General features: G+C 38.5%; 1 protein-coding gene across 1 annotated transcript in view; it reads left to right on the top strand.

The window, feature by feature from the left end:
• COL9A1 (collagen type IX alpha 1 chain) overlaps positions 1-12,561 on the top strand; it is a 117,129-nt gene that overhangs the window by 15,188 nt on the left and 89,380 nt on the right. Inside the window, exons 6-7 of the mRNA XM_007484168.3 lie at positions 11,183-11,260; positions 12,106-12,126. Coding sequence (XP_007484230.2) covers positions 11,183-11,260; positions 12,106-12,126 — 99 coding nt within the window. The remainder of the gene's footprint in view (positions 1-11,182; positions 11,261-12,105; positions 12,127-12,561) is intronic.

The raw sequence follows: 12,561 nt of genomic DNA, 5'->3' as shown, positions 1-12,561 counted from the left end.
ACCAGAAGATATTGACATAATTAAGGTCTAAATCTGCTTTGCCCTGGGTTCTGACAAACCAGTGACCTACAAAATTTCTCATTGGGAACTTATACTTTTTGATGAAGGAGTGGCTAGGCCAATGAATTTGGAGTCAGAGCTCCTGGCCTGAAATCCTATTTCTGTCACCTAAGATATCTGTATGATTTTAGGTATATCACTTCTCTTTGATTCTTGATTCATTATTATTATTATATAAGATTATAAATAAGATATATATATTCATAATATACCTATTGTATATTATATATATATATATATATATATATTTATGTTTAGAAAAAGGAGAATTGGTCCACTAACGTCTATGCCAGCTGTAAGTCTCTCATCTTATGAATCTTTCCGAGCTTCGGTTTCTCTATTTGTGAAACTAAGAGGTTGGATTTGTTATCCTTCTGAGATCTCCTTTAGTTCTAAGTCTATGAACCTATGATCTTGGGCAGGTCTTGCAGACTTTGACCCTTAGTTTACATATCTGTAAAATGAAGATAATAATATTTAATCTACATGCATGTATAGCTTACAGGATTGTTGTGAGAATCCAATGAGACCATGCATGTGAAGATGTTTGTATAAATCACAGTATAAAAATTAGTATAATTATATACTTTGAAGATTAAGATTTGGGGCATTTCTTTAATTCAGCTGAAGTTTAAAGTGATTAGTTGTTGTTTTAAAAATGTTTGCTTATTCATTTATACTTATTTCAAGATGATATGACTTCTTTGGTACCATTCTTAAGAATGGATAAGGTCACTCACTGATTTCCAAACATTCTGAGATCCATATTAGGTATAAGTTATAATTCCCAGACTACTAATTCTCATACTTGGACACATTAACTATTCAGTATTTCCAGATTGAGAAATTTAAATTAAAATGGAGAGCAAAAATAAAATGAGAATAAAACACAGAGCATCATTAAAAAATTGCTGCCTAGAATTTACTTCTTTCTAATCTTTGGCACATATACTAATTCAATATATTCTAGAAGGGGTGCAACTGGGTGCTTTTTCTTCAGTAACATAAATCAAAAGGAAAGCTTCTGTTCCAAAGGTGTCTTCAGCTGTCAAAAACAAGCCCTAGAAGCAGCATCATAAAAAATTCAATAGGAAACAACACTTGATGGACTCCTAATGCTAAAAGACTCATTTATATTGTCCTAGTCCATGATTTTCCCTTGCCTATCTTTTGTCCTTTCCCCTTTTCTTAAATTGGGAAAGGAAACCAATTTCAAGAGGTTTTTCATAAGCCTTTCAATATAGTTGCTCATGTAGTATACAATTCTAGTGCTTTCTCATCATTCATGGTTATTTAGTGGCCTCAGAACACTATATTTTTTTCCCCCAATGTGTTGCTGTAATACATTGCTTACTTTGATTTTAAAGAAATAAATCCTGTATTTCCTATTTTCCTTTGTGCACATATTTTATGATGGCACCATTTATCCTGTTGGAAAAAAAAAAAACTTGAATTCTTGGCAGCACCTCATAAAAACATGTTATTTTACGACAGGTTCTTTATTATGAATTGTCACTCTGATTGCAGAAGGAAGTTATTGGGTACAACTCTATTAGAAAACAAAGAATGCCTCTCTGCCTTTTCAAGGATCTGTGCTGGGCATTAGGTACATATTTGATGAAGGATAAAAGTTTCTTGAGATCATACGGCTCACAGACTATTCTTTTATTCTCTGAAGTACAATCCTAGCAAACCCAACTGTGTAGACAGATACGTCGTGATTGTTCAGTCATTTTCAATTGTGCCTGACTCTCTGTGACCCTATTTGCTACTTCCTTGGCAAAAATACTGGAGTGATTTGCCATTTCTATCTACAGTTCATTTTACAGATGAGGAAACTGAAGCAAACAGGGTTAAGTGACTTGTCCAGGGACAGACAACTAGTAAATATCTGAGCCCAGCTTTGAACTCAGGAATATGAGTCTTCCTCATTCCAGACCTGGAATTCTACTATACCACCCAGCTATCCTGAGAAAAATGTAATACTTTAAAAAATATTCCAAATATAAGGCTTTTTAACTATGTTTGTCAGACTTATCTATAAGAGATGGACACATTGGTTTTTTTTGTTTTGTTTTGTTTTTTTTTAAACCCTTACCTTCCATCTTGGAGTCAATACTATGTATTGGATCCAAGGCAGAAGAGTGGTAAGGGCTAGGCAATGGGGGTCAAGGGACTTGCCTAGGGTCACACAGCTGGGAAGTGGCTGAAGCCAGATTTGAACCTAGGACCTCCTGTCTCTAGGACTGGTTCTCAATCCACTGTGCTACCCAGCTGCCCCCGGATACATTGTTGAAGGGAGGAAATAGCTATCTTTTAACAATTTATTTTGGTTTTGTCTTGGTCTGGACCTATGCTTTCATTTAGTATAGAAAACTCCCTAGGTTGGAAACTCCCTCCACTGATACAGATTGACAAGTCCTCTGTTGTAATTTATGGCTTTGGGAACTGAGAATTGTTTTTTGCCTGTGGTTACATTCTTGCCATACCTCTCAGAAAGAGGATGTGAGTCCAGGTCTTACCTGATGACAAGGACAACAATCTTCTATCCCCATGTAAATCAGTATCTCATATTGGACAATACCAAACAATTCCATTGATTTCTCAGTAATGTTAGTATGACATGTGTAACCCAGTGGAATTGCTTGTCAGCTCCAGGAGCAGGGAGGGAAAAGGGGAGGGAGAGAACACGAATCATGTAACTATGGAAAAATATTTAAAAATAAATAAATTAAAAAATAATATGACATGATTGTATTTATAAAACCTATATTTGATTGTTTATCATCTCGGGGAAAAGAGAGTTGAAGGAGAGTGAGAGGAAAAGAATCTGCAACTCAGAATTTATAAAAAAGAATGTTAAAAAATTTTTACATGTAATTGGGGAAAAATAAAATATCAATTAAAAAAAAGAATGTTAGTTTGGGAAAACCAGCTCTAAGATGATGGTTAGAATCTTCTCTCTTTTTTTAAACCCTTACCTTCTGTTTTAGAATCAATACTCTGTATTGGCTTTAAGGCAAGAGAGCAGTAAGGGCTAGGTAATGGGGGTTAAGTGACTTGCCCAGAGTCACACAGCTAAAAAGTCTTAGAATCGTCTATTATAGGAGATGCAGTGAATAGAGTGCCAGACCTGGAGTAAAGATCTGAGCTCAGATTTGACCTCAGACATTTACTCGCTGTGTGACTTTGGTTATATCGCTTAATCTGTTTGCCTCAGTTTCCTCATCTGTAAAATGGGAAAGATAACAAGAGCACCTACCTTGCAAGGTTGTTGTAAAGATCAAATGAAATAAAATTCGTATAATGCTTCATATAATGCTTGGCACATTGTAGGGACTATAGAAATGTTAGCTATTATTATTATTTAGCACTGTAGGATCATACCTTTAGAAGAGGCAGCAGAGAAGAGACAATATTAGACCCAAGAAGACTTTAAAGTTCTATTTCTGGTACATCCTGGCTGAGCAAGTCTCTCAGTACTCTAGGAAGTTCTCAGAGGCCATAAATTACAGAGAATGGGCAAATCTGTATTATTTGAGAAAGTTGTTTCATCTAAGAGATCTCTATAACAGTGAGATCTCATGTGAGAAACACTAGTATGGCCATTCTGCTTGGTTAATATTAGTATGGTCTACTGACGTAACACATTCCTAAATTGTCATTTTCCTTAGAAGTCTTCTAGGGGCAGCTAGATGCCAGGCCTGGACTGAGGAAGATTTGCTTATTGTGGGACTAGTAAGACACTTAACCCTGTTTGCCTCAGTTTCCTCATTTGTCAAATTAGCTGGAAAAGGAAATGGCAAACTGTTGCAATTCTTTGTCAAGAAAACCCCAAATGAGATCATGAAGAGTTGGACCTGACTACGACTGAACAGGAGAAATCATCTACTCAAGCCTATGGGATTGCCTGTAGCATTTGCAGACGTCTGTGTGATCCATGTTGGGGAAGATTGCTTGTGACATCTCTATATGATTGGATTGGATTGTTCCCCCCAAAGGCATGTTGAGAGAATCATTCGTCCGAGGCCCAAACTGTGTGTTTTAGGACTATATTCTCTTTATATCGTCCACTAGAGGGCAATAAAACTAGTGAGGTAGCAAACTAATAGAGCCCATTACATAGAAAGAGCTTTCTTAAGAGATGTTATAGGCTAGTCTGAAGAGAAATCGGAAACTTGTTTTTGATGCAATTTGGAAAACAAGATAGTTTTTTTAAAAAGTGATTCATGTCTTGCCCAAACTAATGAAGATTTTAAAAGTCAAAGTTTATTGTTTTTCAACTTTTATGGAATATTAATGGGATTCAGAAGAAATTTTACAGACATACAAGTCTATTCTCATCCCCTCTTTAAAAATAATTTATCTTTGATGATTAGCTTAGATGGGTGCTGATAGCCTTATAGGCAGAGTCATGGCACCTAGTGACATTGGATAGATAACTGGTGTGAAGTCAGAAAGATCTGAGTTCAAGTGTGGTCTTAGAAACTTCCTAGTTGTGTGTCCTTGGGTAAGTCATTAAACCTCTGTTTACCTCAGTATCTTTATCTGTAAAATGAGGATAATAATAATGCCTACCTCTGGGGGTACTTGTAAGGATCAAATGAGATACTGTTCCTTAAATGCTTAGCACAGCGCCTGGTTCATAGTGACCACTAGAAATGTTGGCTATTCCTGTTATTGTTGAGGGTAGGTAGATGGTGCAGTGAGTGGAGTCAGGGGGTATGTGACTTCAAATCCAGCCCTAGACACTTACTAGCTTGTATGACTGTACGTATGCCAAAGGAATGTGTGATGAGGATAAAGGAAAGCCAAAAAATTTAAAAAGAGACTTTGTGGAGGTAGAGAACATTTTCAGCTGAAAGAATCAGGGAAATCCCCTCAAGAAGGTGATGCTTAAGTTAACCTTTGATGTAAAGAGGTTTTTAAAAGTAGAGATGAGAAAATAATTCATACTAAACATATTCATATTTGCATGAATGAATTCAAGTAGGCATATACATTGTAGAGATTAGTCCAGTTTGTCCAGGACATAATATGTGCAAAGGAAGGAAGGAAACAGGTATTTTTTTTAAGTACCTACTACATGTCAGGCACTGTGCTAAGCACCTGGCTTCCCTAAGTCCCAGCTAAAATCCCACCTTATTTATTTATTTTTAAACCCTTACCTTCCATCTTAGAATCAATACTGTATATTGGTTCCAAGACAGAAGAGAGGTAAGGGCTAGGCGGTGGAGATTGTGACTTGCTCAGTCACACAGCTAACTAAGTGTCTAAGGTCAAATTTGAACCTAGGACTTCCCATCTCTGGACCTGGCTCTCAACCTGCTGAGCCACCCAGCTGCCCCCTAATCCCATCTTCTCCAAGAAGCTTTTCTAGATTCCCCTTAATTCTATCACCTTCCCTCTATTATTTCCTATTTACCTGATACAGAGGTTTTGCATGAGTGAGTGGATTAATGAACAGAGGTCTCCTTACTCTTAGTCCAATGCTTTTCTGCCATATTGTCTCATGATATGGCTATGATCCCAGTCGACTTCAGAGAGCTTGTTCCATGGTCATGAACTGACCTTACATTCTCTATCTGGAAAGGCATTGTGTGTCAGATTTATGCTTAACTGGAAGAAGTATGGATAGTTTTAAAGACATACTTAGAATATTGAGAGATTAAATAATTTACCCTTGGTCACATAGTCAATATGTATCAGAAGTAGGACCTGAATCCAGGTCGGTATATCTTGGCTCAGAGGATAACTGAGGCAGGGCTGCCTCTCAAGGTATCTAATAGTGAAGGTGTTGTAAGTAGGTTTTTGAGAAGTGTTTAATGAAAAGGACTCTTTCCAAGGCATTCTGCTAGTCTTTTAAAAATAGTCAGTAATATGAAAATTGAGGTTCATACCACATACCTCCAAAGGGTGGACATATAGACAAATTCTTCACATGCTTAGTTGGTGTTTATATTAATGCACAGATGAGTTCACAAAACCTCTGGCAAAGGTCAGCTGAGAGACCTGGCTGGTATTCAAAGATGTATTTATGTGTGATTCCCAATTAAATTCTACCATATAAAATAGTATTTTGGATATTTCCACAGAAATCCTCCTTTGCCCAAAGAACATTACCAACTTGGAGAAAAATCATGTTCAGAGATTGCTTTGCCCTTGTAATAACTCAGGAAAAACCCAAACAGAAGCTTATAGGTTACTTGGTTAGTCATATAATTTAAAGTCCGGAGGTGGTTATAATGCAAATACTTTTTAAAAAAGAGAAATATAATATTTAACTCCAGGTATGATATATTTGCATGAAAATGACTTTAATGATGTACAAGTACCCTCTTTTATCATCCCATGATTTCTTTTCTTAGTGGATAGGGGATAGGGACTAGACCTATTATTTCATTGCTATAAGGAACTCTCTGAATGAAGGCTCTCTCTACCAGTGCAAGTTGGCATCTTCTTTGCAACTTACTGCAGGGGTCCTTAACATTTTTTGTGTTGTTTATCCTGTTGGCAGACTTGTGAAGGCTGTGGATCCCTTTCTCAGAATAATATTTGTAGTCTGCATTTTTATTCAAAGGAAATTCTAAATTTCATTTAGAAGTTGGAGGGAAAAAAAGATGTAATCCTTTCCCCCCCACTACTCTGTGTGCATATCCTACCCTAATATCTATCTATAGATGACCTTCTTAGGGCATTGATAATGAATCTTTTAGAGACTGAGTGCCCAAACTGCAACCCTCACACTGCATGTGATCCCTGCTTCCTTTACACCAGATAGGGGAAAGAGGAAGCATTCCCATTGGGCTGCTGGGCAGAGGGGCTGGTGATAGGAACAATGTCTTCAGGAGTGGTGGAGAGGGGGAGGGGAGCAACCCCCCTCTGGCACATGTACCATAGGTTTGCCAACATGGCCTTAAGGGGTCTATGGACTCTAGGTTAAGATCTCCTGATTCATAGATTTAGTGAATTACCTAGAACAGTGATGGTGAATCTATGGCATGGATGCCAAAGATGGCACACAGAGTACTCTCTGTGGGTATCCCTCCCCCCACAGTTTGTTACTAGAAAGGCAGAAGGACTTGGGCAGAACTGTTCCCCTCCCCCTCCACTGTGCCTGATGACATTTTTTCACTTCACCTGCCCCTCTGCCCAACAGCCCAATGGGAATGCATAGGGAGTAAGGTGGGTGGATCATAGGTGGCAGAGCTGGAGGGGAGCAGACTGCTCAGACTACTCTCCTCTCCCTCTCTACACTCACTGAGGACATTCTCCATTTCACCTGCCCTTTGCCCAGCAGCCCATGAGAGTTTTCTTCCTCCCCTATTAGGCCTCATAGGAGGAGGAATGGCGGGCAGTCTCTGGGGTGGGTGTGGGGCCTGACACTCCATCTCTAAAAGGTTTGCCATCACTGACCTAGATCATTATGAAGTTAAGAGGCTTTCCCAGGTAACAGTCAGTATATGTCAGAGGTGAGACTAGAAGTCTGTATTTCTGGCTACTAGATCATCATTCTCTCCACTAAGCCACACTGTTTTTTCATAGGGCTTCATTTTAATCTGTGCTCTAAAAATAGAAGCAGTGTGCTATAATGATTTAGAGACCTGGGCTTGGAATGTGCAGGCAGAAATTCAAATCCATTTTCTTCACTTACTGGCTGTGTAACCACAAGCAAGTCATTAACCCTCTCTGACTTCCAAAAACATCTACTGAGTCATAGTCAAGTTATAGTCTTCCTCAAGAGAAAACTCCTATTCCTAATGGACATGAGTGAAAGACCTCAGATATTCTGTATCTTTATTTTTGTTTGCCTACATACCCTGACACACTGTGATATAACCCAGCATATCTTCCATATATATAAGATATAAGGAGATAGTAATTTAACTCCTCTCTAGATCTAGCAGAACTAATAATATTGATTTTTAGAGGGGGGAAATATAGCCCTTGAATGGAAGAAAAAGACCTAATGTCTTTGGATTTATGATCTGATGGTTTGCTGGAAGGCTTTCAAGTACAAAAAGAATTTAAGAAACACCAATTTATCTGAATTTAAGTGCCTATGAAGAAACTTCCTCACAAAAATAAAGTTGAGAATGATAACAGTTTTCTGTAGCTTTTCTGTTAATCCTCAAATCCTTTTCCCCCTTCTTTTTTCTTCATTTGTGCCTTTCTAGTTTAGATCTCAAAATTCTTCCCATCATTGTACTCATTTACTCTTTCAACTCTTTTCTCTTCAATTCAACAAACATAAATTAATCTCTACTGTGTGCAAAACAGTGTGCTAGAATGCTAGAGATTCACAAACAAAACCCAAAACAGATCAGCCTTTGCCCTCAAGGAGCTAATTTTGAGGGATGTGGGAGTGTGAGAGAAGATAGGACAATATGCCTCCAAATAAATAGATAAAATCGATACAAAGTAATTTTTTAAAGTAATTTCAGTAGAAAAAATAAACTAACTTCTTGGTATGTGTATGTGTGTGTAGGCAGGGGAGGATAAGAACATAGTTATTCAGCTGTGCCTGACTCTTTGTGACCCTATAGCATACCAATACTGTCCATGAAGTTTTCTTTGCAAAGATCCTGGAATGGTTTGCCATTTCTTTCCCCATCTCATTTTATAGATGAGAAAATGGAGGCAAACAAGAGTAAATGACTTGCCCAGTGTCACACAGCTAGTAAGTGTCTGAGGTCAAATTTTAACTCAGGTCTTGACTCTAGGTCTAGTGTCATCTAGCTGCCTAGGATAGGGACATATGATGAAGATATTGGAAATCTTGAAGCATTTGAGATCCCCCTTTGGTAGAACCTCATAATTCTAAGAGGTGCTGGTATCTAATATCTAATTAGATACTCTATTTACTTAACCATCTGGCTGCCTCTACTATTTGTATTACTAGTCCATAATTAAAAAAAAGTCTTTCACCAACTAGATGATATTACACTATGTCACTATAAATAATTTCTTTTCTTCTTCTTCTTCTTCTTCTTCTTCTTCTTCTTCTTCTTCTTCTTCTTCTTCTTCTTCTTCTTCTTCTTCTTCTTCTTCTTCTTCTTCTTCTTCTTCTTCTTCTTCTTCTTCTTCTTCTTCTTCTTCTTCTTCTTCTTCTTCTTCTTCTTCTTCCTCTTCTTCTTGTTCTTCTTGTTCTTGTTCTTGTTCTTCCTCTTCTTGTTCTTCTTGTTCTTGTTCTTCTTCCTCTTCTTCTTGTTCTTGCTCTTGTTGTTCTTCTTCCTCCTCCTCCTACTCTTCTTCCTTCTCTTCTTCTTCTTCCTCCTCCTTCTCTTTTTTCATTCTTTTCCAAACTCTACATTTCACACCACAACCCACCTTGTTCTTCCCTACTCTCTGACCCTTAAAAGCTCAGGATTCTAAGGGTATCATCATTCCAGCATTTCTCTCTTCTTTGACACTCAAAACTTCTCTTGACATCTAGATTTCTTCTGCTTTACTCCCTCCATCTGTTGCCACTTCTCTGAACATTGCTGTTTTTGATCCTTTTCCATTTCTATAGATACCAGGAATATCAATCAGATACAGTTCTTTCTTGCCCTGTTTGAGAGGAATAAGGCTAGGATGTAGCTCTCTGTGTCAATTTGGTGAGTCTCCTAGTTATTAAGGTCTCCTAGCTATTTGGTGATCCTTGGACAGAGAAGTTTTATTTGTATATGTGGAAAGGGCAAGTTATTTTTCTGGCCTTTACTACCATAAAGTCACATTCAAGGAAAAGAATATGCTCCATACCAGAGGTGTCAAACATACCCCTCAATGGGACCATAACTAGATTAAAATGTAATTGGGAAATACTTAGCAAAATAAATAAAAATATAGTAAAATGCATATATATTAAAATGTATTTTTCTTAGTCAATATGAAGCCTTCAGAGATCCTTATGTATCATCTCCATTTCTATTTTGAATTTGGCATAGGTGCTCTATACCACTGGATTTCCCCAGGTCAAATTAGCCTTTAATCACCCAAATAGCTTCTGTGAGAGTAAGGGAAGAGCCTCAGACCTGTAGATGAGTTGATGAGTTAGGGGGATACTACTTATCCCAAGCATGTGAACACTTCTCTCAGGGGAATGGGCAATTAAGAAAATTTGTTCCAACAACCACAGAAGTAGCTAAAGCATGTGTTGTAAGGTTCTTAGACCCTGGTCAAACATTGGAGAAACCAAGAATATCCATTGCAAGCCAGGCTATCTCCACTCATCTCGCCCGCCACTGGTCTTTGATGACTCTGGAAGAGTGAGGCTGATGACCGTGTAACTCTGTCTTACTAAAATCCAAGTCACCTATAAGTCAAGACATCTTGATGGTTGACATCAATCATTGACATCAATGACAATATCACTGGTTCTTTTTGAAAATGAAGGAGAAATATACAACAAAAACAACAATATAATGGCTTTTCCATTATATTATTTGACTTTAATTTAATGATACTTGTTATAATTGTACTTCCTATTTCCTAATTTTTAGTTCAGTTTCATTTCTTTGTATTTCCTTTGCCAATGAAGATCATGCCCCTTCATCAATTACTATGTTCAAACAGTTCATCACATTGTCATCAAACAGTTCATCACATTGTCATCAGCCTTTGGTTGTTCATTCTCCATGAATTTAGTTGGACTGGTCTTCACAAAAAGGTCCATTAAGTTTCCACTTAGGAGGGATTTGTCAAAGATGCATTTTCCTGGCATGAGAACCCAGGGCTGCTCTGTGTAACAACAAACATCACAGTCAATCAAGTATCAAATGCTATCTTCTCTAGGATCTAGGGCCTAGAGATATAATCAATTGGCCAACAAGCATTTATTAAGCACCTATTGTGTGTCAGGTTTTATAGTAACTACTAGACACAGAAACAAAAAGTGAAAGTAATCCTACCTTCAAGGAATAAATATGTACACATCTAAGATATAAACATACAAAGTAAAGATAAGTAAAGTTTAAGGGGAGGGAGCTAGCTTCATGGGATGGCTTCATGGTAGAAGGGGGTTCCTTGTGAGTTGAACCAAACTGTAAGCCAAACAATGATCATAATAGGGTTTTAGTAATGTTTACGCACCCATATGTCTGTTCAAAAAGGAACTGAACTTTGTTTTGTTTTCCTGTAGTTTGAACTCCAGTGGTTGCTGATTCATTGTGACCCTTTGAGACCCAGAAGAGAAACTTGCCATGAACTTCCAGCCCGGGTAAATCTAGTACAATTTCCCCCTTTATTCCCTTCTTTACCTTTCTAGCTTCTGATTTCCCTTTAGGAACTGGCTACAGATCTTTTATCCACCTGATCCACTTCAGGTCCTACAGAAAGCTCAAACCCCATCCTCAAACTTGGCTTTCAGAAGCCATTTTGCAATAATCCCCAGCTGGGATTTTGTTGTTTTCTTCTGAAAGACCAGCACCACTATTCAAACACAGAATATTCCTTATGGCCCTTCTATCCCTCATGCCTTTTTTTAAAAAAAAAGTTTATCCCTGGCAAGTTTCACTTGTCATTCTCCGTAAAGCTGAAGGTGAGCCTGAATGCCTAGGGCAGCTGTGGTGAAGACACTGAAGCCAAGACTGGGAGGGCCATTTGTGGAGTTGCTCCAACCAGAGGCTGCCTCTGCAGAAAGGGTTAAGGGGGACTGTTGTCATTCTATCCTGCCTCGCCCCAGCCTCCAGGTTTCCTCCAATCCTGATGACCCTCCTCCAGGACCATTCATAAACAGGAGAAACAGAAGCCTCCAGCTGCTGGTTTACCTATGCAGTTGGTGTCCTGGGACTTTGGCTTTCTAGACCTGTGTGTGGGGGTGGGGAGGTAGGGTGCTGATGGAGGTCACTTTACGAATCTTGTGGGTCTAAAAATTCAGCAAGGGCAACAGGGAGTTCAGTATAGCCCTGTGGATTAGCCAGAGAGGTGGTGGACATGGCTATTGCTGCCCAGGACCGAGGGCCCTTCCGTTTTGGGGTCTTTCTGCACTTTCTTTGCTTGTGCCTGGCTCAAGTAAGTTCTTGGGTAATTAATCTCTTAATTTCTCATATCTTTCTTCTGCAGCCAAGCCTGAGCAATGGGGAGGTAAGTTTGGACACTGGGCATGTGGGTATTGTTTTCTTTTATCTTGCTTTCAAAACTAAAAAAAGGGAAGATATTCTGCAAGTCTTGATGAGCCCAGCAAAATGTAAAATGGGGAAGAGTATCAGGGATGACCATCACAGTCTGTCTGAGGCTAGGGATGATCTCTTCTCCACCCATCAAATTCAGCTCTTGCTGCAGTCACCACCTCTGTAGCATCTGCAATCTGTGCTAGGGCAGGGGCAGACTCAATCTCCTCTGAGACAGCTGAAAGTCAGGCAAATATTCCTTGCAGGAAATCCCAGTTGTTCAGGAAAAAAGTTGGTGGATGGTTGCATAGATTTAAAAAAAATTGAATTATTTTACCTCTCACCAGAAACATGAGGCAGAATCCTTAAGTGCAAATTTAGGAGATTTGGCTCTAAAAAAAGAACTGGG

The sequence above is a fragment of the Monodelphis domestica genome, chromosome 2 (genome assembly GCF_027887165.1).
Source record: "Monodelphis domestica isolate mMonDom1 chromosome 2, mMonDom1.pri, whole genome shotgun sequence".
NCBI lineage: Eukaryota > Metazoa > Chordata > Mammalia > Didelphimorphia > Didelphidae > Monodelphis > Monodelphis domestica.
The sequence above is the reverse complement of the archived record's forward strand: the minus strand, read 5'-3'. Positions and strand labels throughout refer to the sequence as shown.